The sequence below is a fragment of the Leucoraja erinacea genome, unplaced genomic scaffold (genome assembly GCF_028641065.1).
Source record: "Leucoraja erinacea ecotype New England unplaced genomic scaffold, Leri_hhj_1 Leri_89S, whole genome shotgun sequence".
Lineage (NCBI taxonomy): Eukaryota > Metazoa > Chordata > Chondrichthyes > Rajiformes > Rajidae > Leucoraja > Leucoraja erinaceus.
Window position 1 is genome coordinate 132,109 of NW_026576839.1, and position 24,485 is coordinate 156,593.

The 24,485-nt window shown below is 47.6% G+C and overlaps 1 protein-coding gene across 1 annotated transcript; it reads right to left on the reverse strand.

Annotated features, from left to right (window-relative positions):
• Positions 1–1,411: 1,411 nt before the first annotated feature.
• Positions 1,412–24,258, reverse strand: si:dkey-91i10.2 (uncharacterized protein LOC555224 homolog). The gene is made up of 7 exons (XM_055631766.1): positions 24,207–24,258; positions 24,017–24,107; positions 23,390–23,552; positions 20,835–21,045; positions 13,606–14,258; positions 11,445–11,590; positions 1,412–4,651 (listed from the first exon to the last, which is right to left on the reverse strand). The coding sequence occupies exons 1-7, from the start codon at positions 24,256–24,258 to the stop codon at positions 3,829–3,831; spliced, it is 2,139 nt and encodes a 712-aa protein (XP_055487741.1). The 3' UTR covers positions 1,412–3,828.
• Positions 24,259–24,485: the final 227 nt, after the last annotated feature.

Consider the following 24,485-nt stretch of genomic DNA (forward strand, 5'->3'; position numbering starts at 1 on the left):
AATTTTATCATCTTCCATATAAATTCTGAAGTTCACGTATAAGGCATAAATTGTTGCAATCTCGTGATTTTCTTTAGATACATTTAGAAGGATGAGGGGGTTTCTTATCGAAACATATAAAATTATAAAAGGACCGGACAAGCTAGATGCAGGAAAAATGTTCCCAATGTTGGGCGAGTCCAGAACCAGGGGCCACACAGTCTTAGAATAAAGGGGAAATGATTTAAGACTGAGGTGAGAAAAACTTTTTCACCCGGAGAGTTGTTGTAATTTATGGAATTCCCTGGCACAGAGGGCAGTGGAGGCCAAATCACTGGATGGATTTAAGAGAGAGTTAGATAGAGCTCTAGGGGCTAGTGGAGTCAAGGGATATGGGGAGAAGGCAGGCACGGGTTATTGATAGGGGACGATCAGCCATGATCACAATGAATGGCGGTGCTGGCTTGAAGGGCCGAATGGCCTCCTCCTGCACCTATTTTCTATGTTTCTACGTTACATTAAAGTTCTGATTTAAGTTCTTGTTGAACCCCGGTGCAGAAAGTCATCTGGATTTGACTCTGGGAGTGTAGTGGACACATCACTGAACTAGTAGCTGGAGCCATGGACCATTGGACTGCCGACAGGAGTTTCAATCCCACCAGTGAAGCTGGACATTTAAACATTAAATCCATTTTGAAATCATGAAAGTAAAATTAGTCTCAGGTACCCAGTACAAAACTACTGGATTGTTGTAAAAACCCATCTGATAATCTTTCGGGAAGGATATCTGCCACCTCATCTGGACAACCTTCCCTCTGGCTAAAGAGGTTCCTCCACATCTCCATTCTAAAGGCGCGTCCTTTTATTCTGAGGCCGTGCCCTCTGGTCCTAGACTCTCCCACGAGTTGGGAGTGAGGTTCAGTTACGTAAATCAGCCCAATCTGTCTACCTCTTTGCCATTAAGAGAGCACTGCCCTGCTTGACTTGGAGAAAACATTACGGCATGGTGGCCTACCGGTAGAGTTGCTGCCTCACAGCGCCAGAGTCCCGGGTTCGATCCTAACTACGGGTGCTGTCTGTAGTATGTACGTTCTTGCTGTGACCGCTTGGGTATTCACCGGATACGCTGGTTGCCTCCCACATTCCAAAGAAGTCGGTTCATTTAGCTTTGGTAATTGTAAATTGTCCCAAGGGTGTGGGATGATGCTAGTGTACGGGGATCGCTGGTCGGCACGGACTCAGTGGGCAGAAGGGCCTGTGTCTGCGCTGTATCTCTAAACTACAATAGGGTCAAAGTGCCTGATTGTGAATGATTTTAGACCCCACCCCACCCTAATCGTCCTGCTGGTTTCACTGTTTCAATCGTCTCCTCCACAGCCAACAATGGACCATTGTGGGCTTGTTGGTCATCGGTGCCGGCGGCTCTGATTTGTTCTGTACCTTTTCATACATCTAGTCTCCCCCTCTCCCCCTGACTCTCAGTCTGAAGAAGGGTCTCAACCTAAAATGTCGCCTGTTCCTGTTCTCCAGAGATGCTGCCTAACCTGCTGAGTTGCTCCAGAATTTTGTGTCTATCATGAGAGATGGCACCCGCTTGCATTGCCATAGACAATAGGTGCAAGAGTAGGCCATTCGGCCCTTCGAGCCTGCACCGCCATTCAATGTGATCATGGCTGATCGTCCCCAATCAGTACCCCGTTCCTGCCTTCTCCCCATCTTCTGACTCCGCTTTCTTTAAGAGCCCTATCTAGAAAGTATCCGGAGAACCTGCCTCCACTGCCCTCTGAGGCAGAGAATTCCAGACTCACAACTCTCAATGAGAAAAAGTGTTTCCTCACCTCCGTTCTAAAATCTTAAACTGTGGCCCCCTGCACAAATGATACTTAAGTTTGTGATATTTATAGATAACACTGGCCATTTTTCTGCGGCTTTCTGTGGCGATTCAGGTCTGGAGCATGAGTGAAACTCTTTTAGTTCCCGACCTAGACTGTGTCCATCAGACTTCTGCAGAAAATGGTTAAATTGTTAAACACTAACACAGATCGGTAACATTCAGAGATCATGTTGTAAAATATAAATTAAACCGTTTAACAACATGGGTGAATAAACAAAGATAGACTATAAAATATTGGAGTAACTCACAGTGGGTCAGGTGGCATCGCTGGAGAAAATGGATCGAGAACATTTCGGATTGGGATCCTTCTTCAGCTTGAAGGGCCCCAACTTACACATGTTCTCCAGAGATGCTGCCTGACCCACTAAGTTACTCCACCATTTATTGTGTCTATCTTTGGCCTAAACCTGCATCTGCAGTTCCTTTTTATTACATATTGGATAAACTAGCAATCCAAATATTGTTGTGCTTTTGGTGCCCAGTTGTGGCAAGATGGAGTTATATTAAATTGAAGTCAAATACTGATGAAAAGACACAAAGTGCTGGAGTAACTCAGCGGGTCAGCTAGCATCTTCGGAAAAACACATGGATAGGTGATGTTTTGGGACGGGATCCAGCTTACGAGGCAGGGTCCCCTCTCCATATTCACCAGGGATGCTGCCTGCCCCGCATTAAGCCCAGCAGTGTGTCTTTTTTTTTTTGTAAACCAGCATGTGCAGTTCCTTGTTTCTTCAAATACTGATGATTTGCAGCCATATTAATGCAAGCAGTTGAAATAAACCATGTACTCCTGCAAGGATGACACTCCTGGAGCAACGGCGCGGACAGAACGTTCAGACGTTGAATACACACAAGGTATGATTTTTGTGAACAACCACTCTGGAACAGTTGAGTGCACAGACAAGGAACACAGTGTTCAAAGCCGAGCTGTGCGGTACAACTTGTGTAGTGGCAAGTTTATATCCAGGATACTCGTTCACGATCCAACACGCCTTTTATTCCTTCCCCCAAGTTTATCCCCAAATCCATTTCCCAAACCATGTCTCCCCCATCCCACATTTGACATTCCCAATCCACCTGAATCTGGAGTCTCCAGCAATTGAAGGTTAATTACGGAAACGCGGATAGGGGACGTTTCGGGTCGGGGACCCCGTTTCGTAACAAGGATCCCGACCCAAAGCGTTACCTGTCCATGTTCTCCAGGGATGCTGCCTGATCTGTTGAGTTACTTTAGGACAAGCTAAATCCAGGGAGGAAAAGAATCATTAAAATTCATTTTCAAAAGGTGCGGCACTGTGGTGGAGTTGCTGCCTTTACGGCGCCAGAGACCCGGGTTTGATCCCGACTATGGGTCACTTCCAAATGATGGGACACGACCTTAAACCATCATCACACAATTCTTCTATTCCCCATCTCTCTCTCTCTGACCATGTCTTACGTATTGGTCGCCCATCCTGTCAACAACATGTCTTCCAAAGGCGGATGGACTCCATCTTATCTGATTGAGGGAAGAGGTTAAACCAAGGAGACGTTCTCCGATAACTTTGCAGCAGCAAACTGGGAGTGGGTTCAAAGACATTTTCTTGAATTATGAGGTTTTTTTCCCCAGCAAGAAAGACTGGATGATTAAATCTTAATTCCTGGAGACTCCTGGCGCATGCAGAAGATTGAACCTCTGATGGTTCGGAAGGAGAAACCTCGGAGAAAAACCTCACCCACAAAACTCCTTCCGCCCCTATCATGCCCTCTCCCCTTTCAGTCTGCAGTGAGTTACCATTCACTGCTCCATTCTATCAACGTATGACAGTCCCACCATCCCAGGAATTTTACCGAAGTCAATTAACCTACAAATCATAGACCAAGGCCAATGTCCGCAATGGGATGGACGTGAATGGGACAATGCTGCTGTTGGTGTTGGGTGGAGAGGGGGGAGAGTCACCCCCCCGGTTGTGGACTCAGGACCGGCCGTAGGTGGCGTTGATCATGATGTTGGGCAGCGCGTTGCGTCTTTTGCGCCAGGAGCCCAGGTCCTGGGAGTAGCGTTTGATCAGCCGGAACCAGTGGCGGGTCCGCGGGCGGTCGGCGTCGCGGAAGACGAACGCCTCCTTGGGGATCTCCAGCAGCTCGAAGGTGTCCTCGCAGTCAGGGTCCGAGGACACCACGCAGTTGCCCAGGTGGATGGGCCGCCGGAACAGGGAGAACTTGCCGCCGCTCTTATCCCGCATCAGCACCAGCGCGGCGTCCCGCACCAGCACCGCCGCCTCCTCCGCTGCGGCGTCTCCAGCCGCGGGCTCCGGGTCGGGCCGGAGAGCCTTGTTGACCACCAGGAGGGCGTGGAGGTTGTGGAACTTGAGGGACCTGCTCCCTTTCTTGGCCCACTGGCCGTCGCTGGGCTGGGACGACTGCAGCGTGCCCTCCATGGCGAAGCGCGTCTCCTCCCGCGGCCAGCCCACCGCCCGCACCGCCACCTCCCTCATCTCCACCTCCGCGGCCGCCGCCTCCCGGTGCCGCCGGCTGCCGCGGCGCAGCGAGCGCAGGGGCCAGGGGGGCGCGCCCTCCTGCCGGCTCTTCATGTTGATGTGCCCCAGGTGCGACTCCACCCGGCTCTTGGCCTCCCGCAGGCCGCGGTGGTCCGGGTGGTACTCGGGCGTCGAGCTGCTGATCCGGCTCAGCAGCAGCGGGTACTTGGTGACTCGCTGCAGCGGCGCCATCAGGAACGAGCGCAGGTTCATGCGGCGGAGCGCCGTGTTGTCATTCTGCGACACGTCCAGGAAGATCCTGAAACAATCCAAAAGGAACGCTCGGTTAAGGGATGCAACACAACACCAGTCCCTGTACCTCCTCCTCCCTCGACTCTGAACAGAGACACCAACAGTCCTTTCAAGTGAGGCAGAGGTTCACTTGCACCTCCTCCAACATCATCTACTATATCCGTTGTTCAAGATGTGGACTCTTATACAGCTGTACAGGGTCTTGGTGAGACCACACCTGGAGTATTGCGTACAGTTTTGGTCTCCAAATCTGAGGAAAGACATTCTTGCCATAGAGGGAGTACAGAGAAGGTTCACCAGACTGATTCCTGGGATGGCAGGACTTTCATATGAAGAAAGACTGGATAGACTCGGCTTGTACTCGCTAGAATTTAGAAGATTGAGGGGGGATCGTCTAGAAACTTACAGAATTCTTAGGGGGTTGGACAGGTTAGTTGCAGGAAGATTGTTCCCGATGTTGGGGAAGCCCAGGACAAGGGGTCACAGTTTAACGATAAGGGGGAAATCCTTTTGGACCGAGATGAGAAAAACATTTTTCACACAGAGAGCGGTGAATCTCTGGAACTCTCTGCCACAAAGGTAGTTGAGGCCAGATCATTGGCTATATTTAAGATGTGGCCCTTGTGGCTAAAGGGATCAGGGAGTATGGAGAGAAGGCAGGTACAGGATACCGAGTTGGATGATCAGCCATGATCATATTGAATGTCGGTGCAGGCTCGAAGGGCCGAATGGCCTACTCCTGCACCTATTTTCTATGTTTCTATGTGTGTGTAGGACAGTGTTAGTGTGCGGGGATCGCTGGTCGGCACGGACTCGGTGGGCCGAAGGGCCTGTATCTTTAAACCCAACGACCAAACCCTTACAAAAGGCAACACTCCCATTCCTGGGATCGGTCGTGTCAACCTTCCGAGAACTGTTCCCAAACACACCAACACCCTTCCTTAAATAGGGAGAGCTGCACTGCACACACACTCCACCTGGGATAACTCTGGAGCCTTATATAACTGAATCCTAACATCATTATTACGTTCAAACTCCTGACAGTAAACACAGCCACACCAACAGCTGCCCTGCCGTTTGCTGGCTTGGACAAGAGGTTGCCCAGCACTCTGTCGCGATTAGATACAAATGAGAATCGCAGAGTGATACAGCACGGAAACAGGCCCTTTGGCCCAACTTGCCCACACTGGCCATATATTTCTATATTATGCATCGGCGTGACCAAACGTAGATTGGGCGATCGTTTCGCTGAGCACCTTCGCTCAGACCGCCTGGACCAGCCTGATCTCCCGGTTGCTTTAATTCTCCTTCCCATTCCCACAGACCTTTCCGTCCTCGGTCTCCTCCATTGTCAGAGTGAGGCTAAACGCAAATTGGAGAAACAGCATCTTATATTTCACTTGGGCAGCTTACAGCCCAGTGGTATGAATATTGATTTCTCTAATTTCAAGTAACCCCGGCATTCCCTCTCTCTGCATCCCTCTCCCACACAATTGAACCAGCGTCTCGTTCTCACCTAGCAAACAGCCAACAATGGCCTGTTTCTTTTATCACTGTTACTTTTTTTTCCCATATCTTTCAGGAATGGGGTTCTGATCGTGGATGATCAGCCATGATCACAGTGAATGGCGGTGCTGGCTCGAAGGGCGGAATGGCCTAATCCTGCCCCTATTGTTATTTACTGGATCTCTCTACATCGTCGTCTATGTCTCTCGTTTCCCTTTCCCGTGACTTTCGGTCAGAAGAAGGGTCTCGACCCCAAACGTCACCAATTCCTTCTCTCCTGAGATGCTGCCTGTCCCGCTGAGTTACTCCAGCATTTTGTGTCTACCTTCTCGGTTAAGGGAGAAGGGTCAGCTGTTTGGAAGGGGAGAGGACGTGAATAGCTTTGATCCAGAGCCATTTCTTACTTTCTACCTATTGAATACGATAGGTGTAACTGTTAAATGAAAACCTACTCATGCAGGTGTAAGCCTGGGGATGTAAAGACATCACATATTAGCTTAGAAGAACAGTTTAACAGAACCCTTTTTGGCTGATATTCCTGCTATCATCATTTATGTTGATAGCAGACACTTCGTAACAAATGCTTTACACTATACCTCGGTACACATGACAATACACTTAACTAGCTAATAATGACCATAGAAACATAGAAATTAGGTGCAGGAGTAGGCCATTCGGCCCTTCGAGCCTGCACCGCCATTCAATATGATCATGGCTGATCATCCAACTCAGTATCCCGTACCTGCCTTCTCTCCATACCCCCTAATCCCCTTAGCCACAAGGGCCACATCTAACTCCCTCTTAAATATAGCAATATCAGCATCGGTAACTAATTGAAGTAACAAAGTGTAGGAGTAATAGACACAAAATGAGTTACTCCGTCTATCCTCGGTGTAAACCAGCATCTGCAGTTCCTTCCTACTTGGGTCCCTGGCGTTGTGGGGTAGCAGCTTTAGACTGCTGTAAACAGGCCCTTCGGACCACCGAATCCGCGCCGACCTGCGATGACCCCGTACACTGGCACTATCCTACACACTAGGGACAATTTACAATTTCACCAAAGTCAATTAACCGACAAACTTGCACGCCTTTGGATATTGTGGGAGGAAACCAGAGCACCCGGAGAAAACCCACACAGGGATCGTGCAAACTCCGTACAGACAGCATCCATAATCAGGATCAAACCCGGGTCTCTGGTGCTGTAAGGCTGCAACTCTACCGCCCCCTAGCTCTATCAACTGCTGCTCTTGCATTCACTCTAGGGGTACAATACCCACATTATTTCTTATACATCCATAGAGACTCTTGCTGTTTGTTTTGGTTTCTCACCAGTTTTCTCTCATAATTAATATGCTCCCTTCCTATTACATAGAAAATAGGTGCAGGAGGAGGCCATTCAGCCCTTCGAGCCTGCACCGTCATTCATTGTGATCATGGTTGATCACCCCCAATCAATAACCCGTGTCTGCCTTCTCCCCATATATGTTGATTCCACTAGCCCACTAGAGCTCTATCTAACTCTCTTTTAAATCCACTCAGTGAATTGGCCTCCACTGCCCTCTGTGGCAGGGAATTCCACAAATTCACAACTCTCTGGGTGAAAATGTTTTTTCTCACCTCAGTTTTAAATGGCCTCCCCTTTATTCTTAGACGATGGCCCCTTGTTCTGGACTCCCCCAACATCGAGAACATTTTTCCTGCATCTAGCTTATTATATAAGCATTTAGCCTTTTATAATTTTATTTGTTTCTATAAGATGCCCTCTCATCTTTCTAAATTCCAGTGAATACAAGCTCAGCCTTTCCAATCTTTCCTCATATGACAGTCCCGCCATCCTAGGAATTAACCTCGTGAACCTACGCTGCACTGCCTCAATTGCAAGGATGTCCTTCCTCAAATTAGGAGACCAGAACTGTACACAATACTCCACATGTGGTCTCACCAGGGCCCCGTACAACTGCAAAAGGGCCTCTTGACACCTATACTCAAATCATCTTATCCCTAGTGTGTGTAGGATAGTGCTAGTGTGCAGGAATCGTTTGTCAGCACGGACTCGGTGGGCTGAAGGGCCTTTAGCCTTTGAGGCTGCTTCTCTAAATTAATTTAAAAATTTGAAAAAACAGAAAATGCTGAAAACAACCAGCCTATCATGCAGCATCTGAGAAGGGTTAACCCTTGTCTCTCATGATCTACCATAACAAAAATATATCCATCAGTAAAAGAAAATATGTTTAAAAAATGCTGGAAAATGCCAAGAACATTCATCAGACAGGGGAGCATCTGAGGAAGGAGAAATACAGACATTATTTCAGGTGTAGGACTCTTACTTTGGTGAGGTTAATTCTGGAGTAGGGTGTACAATTTTGGTCGCCAAATTATAGGAAAGATGTCAACAAAATAGAGAGAGTACAGAGGAGATTTACTAGAATGCTGCCTGGGTTTCAGCAACTAAGTTACAGAGAAAGGTTTAACAAGTTAGGTTTTTATTCTTTGGAGCGCAGAAGGTTAAGGGGGGGACTTGATAGAGGTCTTTAAAATGATGAGAGGGATAGACAGAGTTGACGTGGACAAGCTTTTTCCATTGAGAGTAGGGAAGATTCAAACAAGAGGACATGACTTGAGAATTAAGGGACAGAAGTTTAGGGGTAACATGAGGGGGAACCTCTTTACTCAGAGAGTGGTAGCGGTGTGGAATGAGCTTCCAGTGGAAGTGGTGGAGGCAGGTTCGATGTTATCATTTAAAAATAAATTGGATAGGTATATGATATGATATGCCATTTATTGTCACTATACATGTACAGTGAAATTGAAAGCTGCTCGTACTCAGTGCATACATATAATTTAGTACAAACAAGAAACAGAAAAAAAAAAAACAGAAGGGAGAAGGGGGGGGGGAGATAGGTGCACAATTCTGCGGCGCTATATACATATATACAGATGGAAGTCCGGGTGTTGGGCTGTGAAGTCAGTGCATGTGTGAATTTGAATTAAGAGTAGTTATAATTTTCGGAAAGCAACTATTTCTGAGTCTATTTGTCCTGGATTTGATGCCTGTACTCCTATAGCGCTTTCCAGAGGGCAGCAGGTCGAACAGTCCAAACGCAGGATGGGAGCTGTCTTTGATGATATTCTTTGCCCTGCTAAGGCAGCGGGAGGTGTAGATATCCATCAGGGAGGGGAGAGGGCAACCAATGATCTTCTGTGCTGTCCTAGTTACCCTCTGAAGCCTCTCCCTGTCTGCCATGGTGCAGCTGCCATACCATGCTGTAATGCAGTATGTCAGCAGGCTCTCGATGGACGAGTGGTAGAAGGTCAGCAGCAGGTTAGAGTCCAGGTTGTGCTTCCTGAGGACCCTCAGGAAGTGCAGCCGCTGCTGAGCCTTCTTGATGACCGCTGTCGTGTTGTCTGTCCAGGAGATATCAGCAGCGATATGGACGCCGAGAAACCGGAAGGTGTTGACCCTCTCCACACACTCACCGTTGATGTGTAGGGGGACTAAGTCGGTGCTGTGCCTCCTGAAGTCGACAATGAGCTCTTTTGTTTTCCTGGTGTTCAGAGCCAGATTGTTTTCTGAGCACCAGGTTGTCAACTTCAGGACTTCCTCTCTGTAGGCTGCCTCGTCTCCTTTTGAAATAAGTCCGACTACAGTAGTGTCGTCAGCAAATTTGACGATGCGGTTGTTGTTGTGGGCCGGACTACAGTCGTAGGTGTAGAGACAGTATAAGAGGGGGCTTAGCACACAGCCCTGTGGGGAGCCGGTACTCAACCTGCGAGTGGAGGAGAGGTGGGGGCCGAGTCTCACAGTCTGGGGCCGGTTGGTGAGGAAATCTTTTATCGGACAATTATACGGACGGGAAAGGAATGGAGGGTTATGGTCAGAGTGCAGGTAGATGGGACTAGGTGAGAGTAAGTGTTCGGCACGGACTAGAAGGTGCTGTAAATGTTATATGGTTACTCACAAGCTGATGGACCTGAAAATGTTTATAATGTTTCTCTTACCAGATGCTGCCCGACCTGATGGGTATTCCTGGCAGTTTCTGTTTTCATTTCAGATTTGTAGCATGTGCAGATGTGTTTTTTTTAATTCATTTTGCAGATGAATATATATTTTGCGATGATAGGTGGCAAGGAACAAAAACTAACTTTCATACAAATTTGGATTGAGGTAAAAATCCACTTAAGCGGCTTCATTTAGTTTAGATTTACTGCGTGGAAACAGTCCCTTTGGCCCAACGAGTCCGTGCCGATCGTCGATCACCCATTCACACTAGCTCTGTGCTATCCCGCCTTCTCGTTTACTGCATGGAAACAAGGCCTTTCATCCCACCGTGTTTAAGAAGGAACTGCAGATGCTGGAAAATCGAAGGTAGACAGAAATGCTGGAGAAACTCAGCGAGTGCAGCAGCATCTACGGAGCGAAGGAAATCGGCAACGTTTCGGGCCGAAACCCTTCTGGAAATAAGCAAATTTTCGGGCCGAAATCCTTCTGGAAATAGGCGACGTTTCGGGCCGAAACCCTTCCGGGTTTCGGCCCGAAACGTTGCCTATTTCCTTCGCTCCATAGATGCTGCTGCACCCGCTGAGTTTCTCCAGCATTTTTGTCTACCTTTCATCCCACCAAGTCCATGCTGACCATCAGTTACCCATTCACACTATTTCTAGATTCATACTATTTTCTCATCGACTCCCTAAACACAAGGGATAACTTTACAGAGGCTAATTAACCTCCAAACCTGTACGCCTTTGGGATGTGGAAGGAAACCGGAGCGCCCGGAGGAAACCCACGCGGTCCCAGGGAGAACATGCAACCTCCACACACACACACACACAGACGGCACCCGAGGTCAGGATCAAACTTGCATTGTGAGGCAGCAGCTCTACTGCGCCACCTTTGTAAAGCGGGCTGAATTCCCAGCGTCTCATGCCTTCACCTCCAGAACAAGGGGTCACACAGTTTACGGATAAGGGGGAAATCTTTTAGGACCGAGATGAGAAAAACATTTTTCACACACAGAGAGTGGTGAATCTCTGGAATTCTCTGCCACAGAAGGTAGTTGAGGCCACAGTTCATTGGCTATATTTAAGAGGGAGTTAGATGTGGCCCTTGTGGCTAAAGGGATCAGGGGGTATGGAGAGAAGGCAGGTACTGGATACTGAGTTGGATGATCAGCAATGATCATATTGAATGGCGAATGGTGCAGGCTCGAAGGGCTGAATGGCCTCTACTGCTGCACCTATTGTCTATGTTTCTATGTTAAGTTGCCCAAGTGGAAAGAGCGGTGGGTATGGTTTACCTGAGAAGCTCCTTTTCCTTCTCCAGAGAGTTGAGTAGGTTGATGGAGGAAGACTGGTGGATGCAGTAGGTCTGAAAGGCTGGCAGCATGTTGACGAATTCCAGGAACATCTCACCAATGCACACGGTCAAAAAGTCCTCATCATTCTGGCAACGCGTTGGAACGAAAGGAAGGGTTGGGAAACAACAACAAATGTTATACGTAGAGCATGGAACAGTACAGCACCAGCCCTTCCGCCCACAATGTCAGGACCGAACATGATTCCAAATTAAACTAATCACTTCTGCCATCATTATTAGGCCATTCGGCCCATCAAATCTACTCTGCCATTCAATAGTGGCTGATCTATCTTTCCCTCTCAACCCTATTCTCCTGCCTTCTCCTTATAATTTTCGACACACTTAATAATCAAGAACATGTCAATCTCCACTTTAAAAATACCCTGTGACTTGGCCTCCACAGCCGTCTGTGGCAATGAATTCACAGATTCACTACCGTCTGGCTAAAGAAATTCCTCCTCGTCTCCTTTCTAAAGTACATCATGTACCCATCTAAAGGCCTCTCAATACCCACTATCATATCTGACAATAGACAATGGGTGCAGGAGTAGGCCAGTTGGCCCTTCGAGCCAGCACTGCCATTCAATGTGATCATGGCTAATCATCCCCAATCAGCTTCTGCTTCTGCCACGCGGCAGTGTATCAAAGGCACCCACCATTCTCTTTAAAAAAAAACCCACCTCCTTTAAACGTTTTCCTTTTGCCTTAAAGCTACGCTCTCTCGTACTTGAAATTTCCCCTCTGAGTTAGGATAACTTGAAGGCAGTACAATGAAATTCACCAGGCTAGTTCCAAGGTGGAGTGAATTCATTGAGAGCCAAGAGCGATTAGATAGTTTGGGCCTGAATTCCTTATAGTTTGGAAGAATGAGGAGGGGGGGGGGGTGTGACCATATTCAATCATGTATGATCACAAGGCAGTTTGACAGGATAAATATGGAGAATATTATCACTAGTGGGAGAATCTCAAACAATGGAACATGGTTACAAGAAGCTGGTCATTTAAAACTGAGGTAAAACCGACGGCACAGCTGATAGAGCTGTCGCCTCACAGTGCCAGACACACGGGTTTGATTCTAACCTTGGGAGTTGTGAGTGTTTTAGTTAGTTTAGTTTATTATTGTCATATGTACCAAACTACAGTGTAAAACATTTTTGTTGGGTGATATCCAGTCAGTGAATTTAAAAGACCTCTATTAAGTCCCCCCTTAACCTTCTGTGCTCCAAAAAATAAAGACCTATCTTGTTCAACCTTTCTCTGTAACTTAGATGCTGAAACCCAGGCAACATTCTTGTAAATCTCCTCTGTACTCTCTCTATTTTGTTGACATCTTTCCTATAATTTGGCGACCAAAATTGTACACCATATTCCAGAATTGGCCTCACCAATGTCTTGTACAATTTTAACATTACATCCCAACTTCTATATTCAAGAGACAAAGTCTAATGATTGATTAAGGGTGGCCCCACAGTGGCGCAACGGTAGAGTTGCTGCCTTACAGACCTGGGTTCGGTCCTGACCACTGGTGCTGTCTGTACGGAGTTTGCACGTTTTCCCCATGACCCTGTAGGTTTCCTCTGTGTGCCCTGGTTTCCACCCACATCCCAAAGATGTACAGGTTTGTACGTTCACAAGTCATAGGAGCAGAATTACGCCATTCAGCCCATTGAGTCTACTCCGCCATTCGATCATGACTGACCTATGTCACAAGGTCATGTGACATAGGATCATAAGGTCTTAGGATCAGAGTTAGGCCATTCGGCCCATCAAGTCTACTCCGCTATTCAGTCATTGCTGATATACATGTCCCTCGCAACTCCATTCTCCTGCCTTCTCTCCGTAACCTTTGACACCCTTACTAGTCAAGAACTATTCCCTGCTTTAAATATACCCAATGACTTGGCCTTCAGAGCACGTTAATTGGCTTTGGTAAAAATTGTAAATTGTCCCTAGTGTGTAGGCTAGTGCTAGTGTATGGGATGACCGCTGGTCGGTGCAGACTCAGTGAGACGAAGGGCCTGCTTCCGCGCTGTATGTGTAAAGTGTGAAGTCTGAAGCCTGCTGGGGGGCAGAGGTGAATGAGTCTTTGGCCCTCTGCTCACCTGATCAAATGCCTGCTCCGTGGATTCCTGCAGCCTCTCCAGGAACTTCTCGTTGACCTCGATGAGCTGGTGGATGTTGCTGAAGATCACGGCCAGCTGCTCTGGAGTGAGGAGCCCGGCCGCCTGCATGGGCAGCTGGAACTCCTCCCTGATGATGCGCAGGTCCTCTCCGTAGCTGGACTCGGTGTTGACGAACTCCAAGATGGCCTCCTTGCGCTCCCTCCTGCGCTTAGCGCACCGGCCGCACAGGCTCTCCCGCCGCCTGCCCGCCGCCGCCGCCACCGGCCCGGCCTCCGTGGTGTCCCTCTCGCCGCAGTCCACGCACGGCTGGTGCGTCACCCAGGCCTGCACGGAGCGCGCCGTCTCCTCCACCCGGCTCCGCCACTTCTTGGCCGTGCCCGGCCCAATGCCGCTGTCCGCCCTCTCCACTTCGCCCGGCCGGCTCTTCCGCCCCCTGTCCTCTCCCCCTTCCTCCTCTTCCTCCTCCTCCCTCTCCTCGTTGCGGTCGTTCAGTCCCACCACCCCACTGTCGGTGCTCAGGTTACTCCAGCGGTGCTTGGGCCGGTGGGAGGAACCAGGGTGAAGGCGGGCGCCCCGGGGTTCAGAGGTGGGCGAGGCATCCCCTACCCTGCTGGCCGAGTTCAACAGCGGACCTGCGCAGAAGGTCAAAAGTCATTAGGTCATAAATGAGGCCATTTGGCCCATCAAGTCTACTCCGCCATTCAATCATGGCTGATCTATCTCTCCCTCCTAACCCCATTCTCCTGCCTTCACCCCATAACCACTGACACCCGTACTAATCAAGAATCTATCTGTCTCTGCTTTAAAAACATCCACTGACTAGGCCTCCACAGCCTTCTGTGGCAAAGAATTCCACAGATTGACCACACTCTGACTAAAGACATTTCTTCTCATCTCCTTCCTAATATTCTTTAATTCTGAGGCTATGACCTCTAGTCCTAGACTCTCCCACTAGATGGAAACATCCTCTCCGCATCCACTCTATCCAAGCCTTTCACTATGCAGTAAGTTTCAATGAGGTATACCTTTGGTGTAAACCAGCATCTGCAGTCCTTTGTTTCTTAAACAAAAAACCTCATTTACAATCAGCAGGTTTTATTTTTGCTTTCTTTATTCCCTACATGGGACCTAACACGGGTTGTAATTTTTTTGTCTCTTATGGGCGTCTCGGTGGAACAGCAATGGCAGGAATTTCTGGGAATAATCAGTACACACATGACTGTGTGGAAAGGTTCAGCTCCAACTCTATAATCAAGTTTGCTGATGACACTGTGGTGGTGGGCCTGATCTTCGATAACGATGAGAAGACTTACCGGGAGGAGGTGGCTGATCTAGCACTCTGGTGTCAGAACAACAGCCTCCTCGTGAATGCCAAAAAAACAAAGGAGCTGATCGTGGACTTTAGGAGGGCACAACATCCAACGACCTACACACCACTGAAGATAAATGGGGATACTGTGGATAGGGTGAGCTGCTTTAAATACCTGGGAGTCCACATCTCAGAGGATCTGACATGGACATCACACGCTGCCACACTGGCGAGTAAGGCAAGGCAGCGCCTTTACCACCTCAGGCAATTGAGGACATTCAGAGTGTCTCCGAGGATCCTCCAGTGCTTCTACTCAACGGCTGTGGGAAGCATCTTGTCTGGAAATATCACAATTTGGTTTGGGAACTGCTCTGCCCAGGACAAGAAGGCTCTGCAGAGAGTAGTGCGTTCGGCTGAACGCACTATGGGAACTACACTCGCCCCCCCTGCAGGAACTGTATATCAGAAGGTGCAAATCCAGAGCCAACAAGATCATGGGGGACCCCTTCCACCCCTGCAACGGACTGTTCCAGCTGCTACGGTCAGGCAAACGCCTCCGTTGCCATGCTGTGAAAACAGAGAGGATGAGAAGGAGTTTCTTCCCAGAGGCCATCAGGACTGTAAACTCCTATCTCACCAGGGACTAACTTCACTGTACCACTCTACTGTTGTCTGGTGTCTTTTTAAATTGCTGTTTCTTCTTTTTGTTTTCTCCCACAAATATGTCATTCTATTTCTGTTCCATTCTGTTTGGTAGTTTTTTTGGACAATCATTGCCACTTTTCATTTCACTGTACATCTCGTATGCGTATGTGACGAATAAACTTGACTTGATGTTTCGGGTTGGGACATTAAGAGCGAGTCTGAAGAAGGGTTCCCACCCAAATCGTCGCCCATCCTTTTCCCCCCCCAAAGATGCTGCCTGACCTGTTGAGTTACTCCAGCACGTGGTGTCGTTATTCACTTTATTCCCTTTATCATGCATCTGTACACTGTGGAGGGCTCGCTTGTAATCATGTATTGTCTTTCCGCTATCTGGTTAGCACGCAACAAAAGCTTTTCACTGTACCTCAGTGCATGTGTCAATATACCAAACTAAATAAACTAAACTGCTGAGTTCCTCCTAAGTTTTTTTTTGCTTTAGATTCCAGCATCTACAGTCTCTTGTGCTCCATTACTGCTCAGCTTTTCTCCTTAGCAAGACAAATAAGCTTAACTTAATGTAAGCATTGCATTAGAGAAGTGCTTCTTAAACTATTTCAGTGTCATTCACCCTTGTGTCTTTATCACAAAATTTCATTCACCCTCGACTAAATTTTCTTATGTTTTTTGGTAATTTCCGTCTTATTTTCCCTTGTGTATGATTTTATATATATGGTAAATGGAAGCAAATTGAGGAATGCAGTTGAACAGAGGGATCTAGGAATAACTGTGCACAGTTCCCTGAAGGTGGAATCTCATGTAGATAGGGTGGTAAAGAAAGCTTTTGGTGTGCTGGCCTTTACAAATCAGAGCATTGAGTATAGAAGTTGGGATGTAATGTTAAAATTGTACAAGGCATTGGTGAGGCCAATTCTGGAGTATGGTGTACAATTTTGGTCACCAAGTTATAGGTAAGATGTCAACAAAATAGAGAGAGTACAGAGGAGATTTACTAGAATGTTGCCTGGGTTTCAGCACCTAAGTTACATAGAAAGGTTGAACAAGTTAGGTTTTTATTCTTTGGAGCGCAGAAGGTTAAGAGGGGGACTTGATAGAGGTCTTTAAAATTCTGAGAGGGACAGACAGAGTTGACGTGGATAAGCTTTTTCCATTGAGAGTAGGGAAGATTCAAACAAGAGGACATGATTTGAGAATTAAAGGACAAATGTTTAGGGGTAACATGAGGAGGAACTTCTTTACTCAGAGAGTGGTAGCTGTGTGGAATGAGCTTCCAGTGGAAGTGGTGGAGGCAGGTTCGATTTTATCATTTAAAAATAAATTGGATAGGTATATGGACGGGGAAGTAATGGAGGGTTATGGTCTGAGTGCAGGTAGATGGGACTAAGTGTTCGGCACAGACAAGAAGGGCCGAGACGGCCTGTTTCCGTGCTGTAATTGTGATATGGTTATATGGTTAATTAATTTTATCACATGAGAACAAAACATAAATTAACTCATTCACCCCAAAATAATTTCATTCACCCTTGGGTGAACCATTCGCTAGTTTAAGAAGCACTGCATTAGAGTATCATGAAATTCCCATTCTATCTATCTATCCCTCACCTCTCCTACTAAGTACAACTACAAAAAGTAGTAAACACTGCCCAGTCCATCATCGGCTCTGACCTTCCTTCCATCGAGGGGATTTATCGCAGTCGCTGCCTCATAAAGGCTGGCAGTATCATCAAAGACCCACACCATCCTGGCCACACACTCATCTCCCTGCTACCTTCAGGTAGAAGGTACAGGAGCCTGAAGACTGCAACAACCAGGTTCAGGAATAGCCGCTTCCCCACAGCCATCAGGCTTTTAAACCTGGCTCAGACAAAACTCTGATTATTAATAACCACTTTCTGTTATTTGCACTTTACCAGTTTATTTATTCATGTGTGTACATATTTATATCATGGTATATGGACACATTTATCTGTTTTGTAGTAAATGCCTATTATTTTCTGTGTGCTTAAGCAAAGCAATAATTTCATTGTCCTATACAGGGACACATGACAATAAACTCACTTGAACTTGAACTTGAACTAATTTATTCCTCTCTTTCCCAGTTCTCCTTGATGTGAAACACTGACTGTTTTTCTTTGGGAGCACATACCCAAGTCTGCATCAACGGGTATGATGTGGAGATCGTCGAGAACAACCAACAATCAATCTCACTAGGTCCAACCACATCAATGGCATGGATAAGAAAGCACACCAATACCGTAACTTCCGCAGAACACCAAGGAAATTCAGCATGTTCACAATACCTTTTACCAATTTCTACAGATGTACCAAAGAAAAAGTCTCATTGGCATGTCTGAAACATAGTAAGGAGTAGGCCATTCAGCCCTTCGAGCCAGCACCGCCATTCAATATGATCATGGCTGTTCATCCAAAATCAGTACCCCGTTTTTGCTTTCTCCCCATATCCCTTGATCCCTTAACATATCAGTTAGCCCTAAGAGCTATATCTCTCTCTTGCATACATAGAAAATAGGTGCAGGAGGTGGCCATTCGGCCCTTTGAGCCAGCACCGCCATTCATTGTGATCATGGCTGATCGTCCCCTATCAATAACCCGTGCCTGCCTTCTCCCCATATCCCTTTACTCCACTAGCCCCTAGAGCTCTATCTAACTCTCTCTTAAATCCATCCAGTGACTTGGCCTCCACTGCCCTCTGTGGCAGGGAATTCTATATATTCACAACTCTCTGGGTGAAAAAGTGTTTTCTCACCTCAGTCTTAAATGATCTCCCCTTTATTCTAAGACTGTGGCCCCTGGTTCTGGACTCGCCCAACATTGGGAACATTTTTCCTGCATCTAGCTTATCCAGTCCTTTTATAATTTTTATATGTTTCTATAAGAATCCCCCTCATCCTTCTAAACTCCAGTGAATACATCTTGTAGAAGTGGAAACATCCTCTCCGCATCTACTCTATCCAGGCCTTTCATTGTTGCTTATTTATACTTCAACCTCCAGCACTACAGTAAAAACCAAACCAAGTTTTTCCAACCTCTCCTTGTAGCCAATCTCCTCTATTCCAGGTAAACCTCTTCTGCCCCCCCCCCCCTCTCCAAAGCCCCCACATCCTGTAATGGAGTGACCAGAATTGGTCATCTCCTTTGTAAAGGTGCTTCTTTTTATTCTGAGGCTGTGCCCTCTGGTCCTAGACTCCCACTAGTGGAAACATCCTCTCCACATCCATTCGATGCAGGCTTTTCATTTTTCATCATTGTACTATTATCAGGACGCCCTTCATACATCAGCCATGATCATATTGAATGGCGGTGCAGTCTCGAAGGGCCGAATGGCCTACTCCTGCACCTAATTTCTATGTTTCTATGTTTCTATACCTACGGCAGTTCTGTTCCCCTCATTACAAAAAATAAATCTTGTAAGAACCGCACCCAATACTGCAAAAGCGGCTTCACCGAAGTTTTACAGAGGATTTAAGGTGAAGGTGGAAAGATTTTTAAGGTGAAGGTAGCAAGATTTTATGGGAACCTGAGCGGTAACTTGTTCACGCAAAAGGTGGTGGGTGTATGGAACGAGCTGCCGGAAGAGGCAGGGACTAATGCAACGTTTAAGAAGCAATTAGGCAGCTACATAGATAGGAGAAGTTTGGAGGGACATGGCCCAAACGCTGGCAGGTGGGAATAGTGTAGCTGAGACATGTTGGTCAGTGTGACCCTATGATTGCACTCAAAGATTGTCCTTTGTTTCTGAGCTTGGGGATAGAGCTGACTCAGGGGAGGATCATAAGATCATGTGATAAGAGTAGAATTAGGCCATTCAGCACATCATGGCTGAATCTGTCTCTCCGAACCTCATTCTCCTACCTTCTCCCCGTAATAAAAGGACTGGACAAGCTAGATGCAGGAAAAATGTTCCCAATGTGGGGCGAGTCCAGAACCAGGGGCCACACAGTCTTAGAATAAAGGGGAGATCATTTAAGACTGAGGTGAGAAAAAACTTTTTCACCCAGAGAGTTGTGAATTTATGGAATTCCCTGCCGCAGAGGGCAGTGGAGGCCAAGTCACTGGATGGATTTAAGAGAGAGTTAGATAGAGCTCCAGGGGCTAGTGGAGTCAAGGGATATGGGGAGAAGGCAGGCACGGGTTATTGATAGGGGACGATCAGCCATGATCACAATAATGGTGGTACTGACTCGAAAGGCCGAATGGCTTCCTCCTGCACCTATTTTCTATGTTTCTATGTCTACCAGGGAGGCAAGCACGTGAGAAAATAGGGGATGCCTCCAAGCCCTTCAAGCCTTGAACATTCAAAATGAAGACGGCTGATCTGGCACCAATCTCAACTCCTGTGCTGGTCTCACAGAGCTTTCCATTCCCCAGTCGAAGGCTCACTGATCTGGCTTCCATCGGCACTGTCATATTCAATCATCTTCATAGATTCTAGGAGCAGAATTAGGCCATTCAGCCCATCGTCTACCCCGCCATTCAATCATGGCTGATCTATCTATCTCTCCCTCCTAACCCCATTCTCCTGCCTTCTCCCCATTACCCCTGACACCCGCACTAATCAAGAATCTATCAATCTCAGACATCGCCACCTCCTGCACCTATTTTCTATGTTTCTAACCTCTGACACCCGTACTATTCAAGAGAACAAGGGGGTGGGGTGGGGGGGCTGCGCTCTGAGGAAGGACATTATTGCCATAGAGGGAGTGCAGAGAAGGTTCACCAGACTGATTCCTGGGATGTCAGGACTGTCTTATGAAGAAAGACTGGATAGACTTGGTTTATACTCTCTAGAATTTAGGAGATTGAGAGGGGATCTTGTAGAAACTTACAAAATTCTTAAGGGGTTGGACAGGCTAGATGCAGGAAGATTGTTCCCGATGTTGGGGAAGTCCAGGACAAGGGGTCACAGCTTAAGGATGAGGGGGAAATCCTTTAAAACCGAGATGAGGAGAACTTTTTTCACACAGTGAGTGGTGAATCTCTGGAACTCTCTGCCACAGAGGGTAGTTGAGGCCAGTTCATTGGCTATATTTAAGAGGGAGTTAGATGTGGCCCTTCTGGCCAAGGGGATCAGAGGGTATGGAGAGAAGGCAGGTACGGGATACTGAGTTGATGATCAGCCATGATCATATTGAATGGCGGTGCAGGCTCGAAGGGCCGAATGGCCTACTCCTGCACCTAATTTCTATGTTTCTAACAGTTCCACTGCTTCACTCACATTCGCCACTTTCTTTGTCCTGGCGTCGCTTCTGCCCGAGGCCCCAGGCCGCCGCGGCGATCCTCATCTCCAGCTGCTTCCGCTTCGCTGCGTCCGCTGGCATGGGGTCGCTGAAGTGAGGACGCAGGCGACATTCCCGCTGGGCCTTGGCGGTCTCAGTGGTCCCGTACGCCGCGTCGGAGCTGGACCTCCGGCAGCTGGGGAGGGAGCGCTGAGGAGATGGGGGGGGGGGGGGGAAGGGAAAAAAAATCCATCAAGGTAAAATATAAAATATAAATTTTGAAATGCACGCGCTGGAATCTTGTGTGGAACACTAAGTGCTGGAGCCACTCGGCGGGTCAGGCAGCATCTGTGGAGAGTCTAAAGAAGGGTAGCAAACCCAAAACATCATCTCTGCACGACCTCCAAATGACAGATAGCACAATGACAGATAGATACGACAGATAGCACAAAGCGACAGATAGCACAATGGGCTAAGAGTTCGGCTGGCGACCGGAAGGTAGCCGGTTCAAATCCCGCTTGGAGTGCATACTGTCGTTGTGTCCTTGGGCAAGACACTTCACCCACCTTTGCCTGTAATGGAATGTACGGCGGCAGGCGCGGGCACACCGCGACGCCCTGTGTCTCCCTTTCAAGGGAGATGCTAAAAATGCATTTCGTTGTCTCTGTACTGTACACTGACAATGACAATAAATTGAATCATTTCATTTCATTTTTTTTTTCATGCCCCCTGACCCACTGTGTTAGTCAGACCACGGAAACAGGCCCTTTGGCCCAGCCTGCCCGTGCCGAGGCTTCCAGCCTCCACCCAGGAGGTATCAATCTCTGCCACTTCTGGGACCTGGTGCCAACAAACACCCTGCTTCCATCTCAGCAATCCCCAACCCACCGTTCCTTCCACAGCACCAGGGCAGGAACACAGCTGGGAATGGTTTGTTGGAATATAATCCAGGTACAGGCAGTTTTGGTTCGATCAGAATAGGTCGGTAACTTGGTCGGCATCACGCTGACCGCCTTAGCGGCCTCTTCTGATACGGAATAATTTACAAGCCCGTTTTTTTTTCACTGGAATCCATATCCGAGTCACAAGAACTGCACATTGCTCCCAAAATGTACAAACAAGGAGCCGCAGATGTTGGTTAATACACAAAAGAGGCACAAAGTAACACGAATATCACTTAATTGGTACATGTAACAATAAACTGACCTTGAAACCTTGAGTAACTCAGCAGGACAGGCAGTGTCTCTGGAGAATATGGATAGGTGACATTTCAGGTTGGTCCTCCAGAGATGCTGCCTGACCTGCTGAGTTACTCACGCACTTCTGTCCTTTCAAGCTGCTCTCACTTTGCTAAACACCAGTCATTGGCAACAGTTTTCCTGTTAGTCCTCCATTCCACTGGTGTCCATAAGGTAGAAGAACAGAATTAGGCCGTTTGGCCCAGCAAGTAATCCATTCGATTATGGGTGATCTATTTTTACCCCTCACTCCCATTCTCCTGCCTTCTCCCTATAACCCCTGACGCCCGTACTAATCGAGAATCTGTCAATCTCCACCTTAAAAATATCCATTGACGTGGCCTCCACACTCTTCTGTGGCAATGAATTCCACAGATTTACCACCCTCTGACTTTTGAAATTCCTCTTCGTCTCCGTTCTAAAGGTAGGTCCTTTTTATTCTGAGGCTATGGCCTCTGGTCCTAGACTCTCCCACTAGTGGAAACATCCTGTCCACATCCACTCTATCCAGGCCTTTTCTGACTTGCCCACTGTTGTTTCCTGACTTGCCTATTTAAGACTCCCCCGCCTTCCAACCCATTGAAGATCTGCCAATTTGTTGCATTTCCTCTGATAGTCAACTTCTGTCGGGCTGACACTCTACCAATTCTCTAACAATTCAAATGCTGGAAGGTTATTTATCTTGAAACATTAATTTTGTTCATCTCTCCACAGATGCTGCCTGATCTGCTGATTATTCCCTACATTTTTGTTTATTTTTAAATTATTTTTGGATTTCCAGCATTATGTTTACTTTTATTCTACATCAAGGCTCTTCGATTAATCTAACTGCACCCTCAATTGGATTTCAGTCGGCAATTCACTCCCGGTAGCTTTTATTTCCATAGAGAAACCACTCAAACCTCAATTAGATTCCAGCCTATAACCCACTCAAGCGAGCATCCTTTATTCTGTCTACAAATCATTTAACCTCTTAGCACGGTGCCCCTTGCCTCCTGTGTGGGTCATCGGTTGACTAATTCATAGCAATTGATTATTTTGATTATCCACATTGCTCTCTGAAGCAGGTACCAGATGGTGACAGGAACCAGAGTGGCTCCTTGCTACGTCCCCACTGCAGTCACTCCCAGGAGGTCAATATCCCAGAGCCTCCGCTTCTACGCTGCTAACATGGAGGAGAATTGTCTCCCTTCAGACTGTGCGGGGATGAGTCACGAACGCCCCCCCCCCCCCCGTCTTATGCCTCTTGTCCGTGCGGTCATTCGTCAATGCTCAAGAGCACGGTGGAAAGATAAGAAAATATTGAGCTTATTTACACAGTCCTGCTGGCGAGGTCCTCCTCCGACAGGCTGCGGGATGCTGCCGTCCGGGGTTGCCGTGGAAACCGGGCCTGATCGACTGCTCCTCTCATTGACAGTGATGTCATCCAGCTGCCGCTGCTGATGCGCCGCTTCTGTGGCTGCAGAATCTGCAGTGCAGCTGTTAAAGGAAGCAGAACAAATTGATCAAAACAAAATCAGATCGGCCAGCGCTTTAATTGCAGCCCTTTTAGCAAGCGGCTCGACGGCTTCAGTCACAACTCTCGACTCACACAGGGTAGAACTGCGCTGTCGCTGCTGGGACGTTAGTTGAGACAATGACGGAATAAAAATATATTTTTGCCTCGGGGACAGACACCAAACAGCTGGAGTAACAGCGGGTCAGGCAGTGGGGAAAAGGAATAGCTGACGTTTCTGGTCGAGACCCTGCTTCAGACTGCGTCAGCGAAAAGGGAAACGAGAGATAGGGACGGTGATATAGAGCGATATAAAACAAATGAATGAAAAATATGCAAAAAAAAAGCAACGATAATCAAGGATGTCTCGAGGTTGGGTGGGGTTCCTTTTTTTGCACATTAGATGATTCAATTTGAATAAAATATAACCTATAAATAAGGGACTTACTTGTATACAGGGTGATTTTCCTTGTGGATATTCCATGCAAGTCTAGACAAAAGCAATTGACTCCAAGGCTGCGTGACACCTTTCTGGTCACCTCAAGGATTTTTATCCATCTGCCAACTGCAGATTATTCATGTAGAGGCATCACTTAAAGGGGACTTGTCTGCGCAGATCACAGGTTGTGGTCGGTTGCCGGGAACCCACTTCTCCACCACCACCACGATCTCTTCAACAGAGATAGACATTAATGCTGGTGTAACTCAGCGGGTCAGGCGGCATCTCTGGAAAAATGGAATAGGTGACGTTTCCGGTCGGGACCCTTCTTCAGACTAAGGGTCAGGTGAAGAGGGGAACTAGCGGTCATTCGTCAATGCTCAAGAGCACGGTGGAAAGATAAGAGAAAATATTGAGCTTATTTACACAGTCCTGCTGGCGAGGTCCTCCTCCAACAGGCTGCGGGATGCTGCCGTCC

Bases quoted from the DNA above. Each gene is read 5' to 3' on its own strand.
- si:dkey-91i10.2 (XM_055631766.1), bottom strand. From the start codon at position 24,258: ATGTCTATCTCTGTTGAAGAGATCGTGGTGGTGGTGGAGAAGTGGGTT. The intron at 23,553-24,016 runs GTAAGTCCCTTA...TTCCTTTAACAG, and splicing joins GAAAATCACCCTGTATACAA to CTGCACTGCAGATTCTGCAG. The intron at 4,652-11,444 runs GTAAACCATACC...GGATTGTTTCAG, and splicing joins AAGGAAAAGGAGCTTCTCAG to GATCTTCCTGGACGTGTCGC.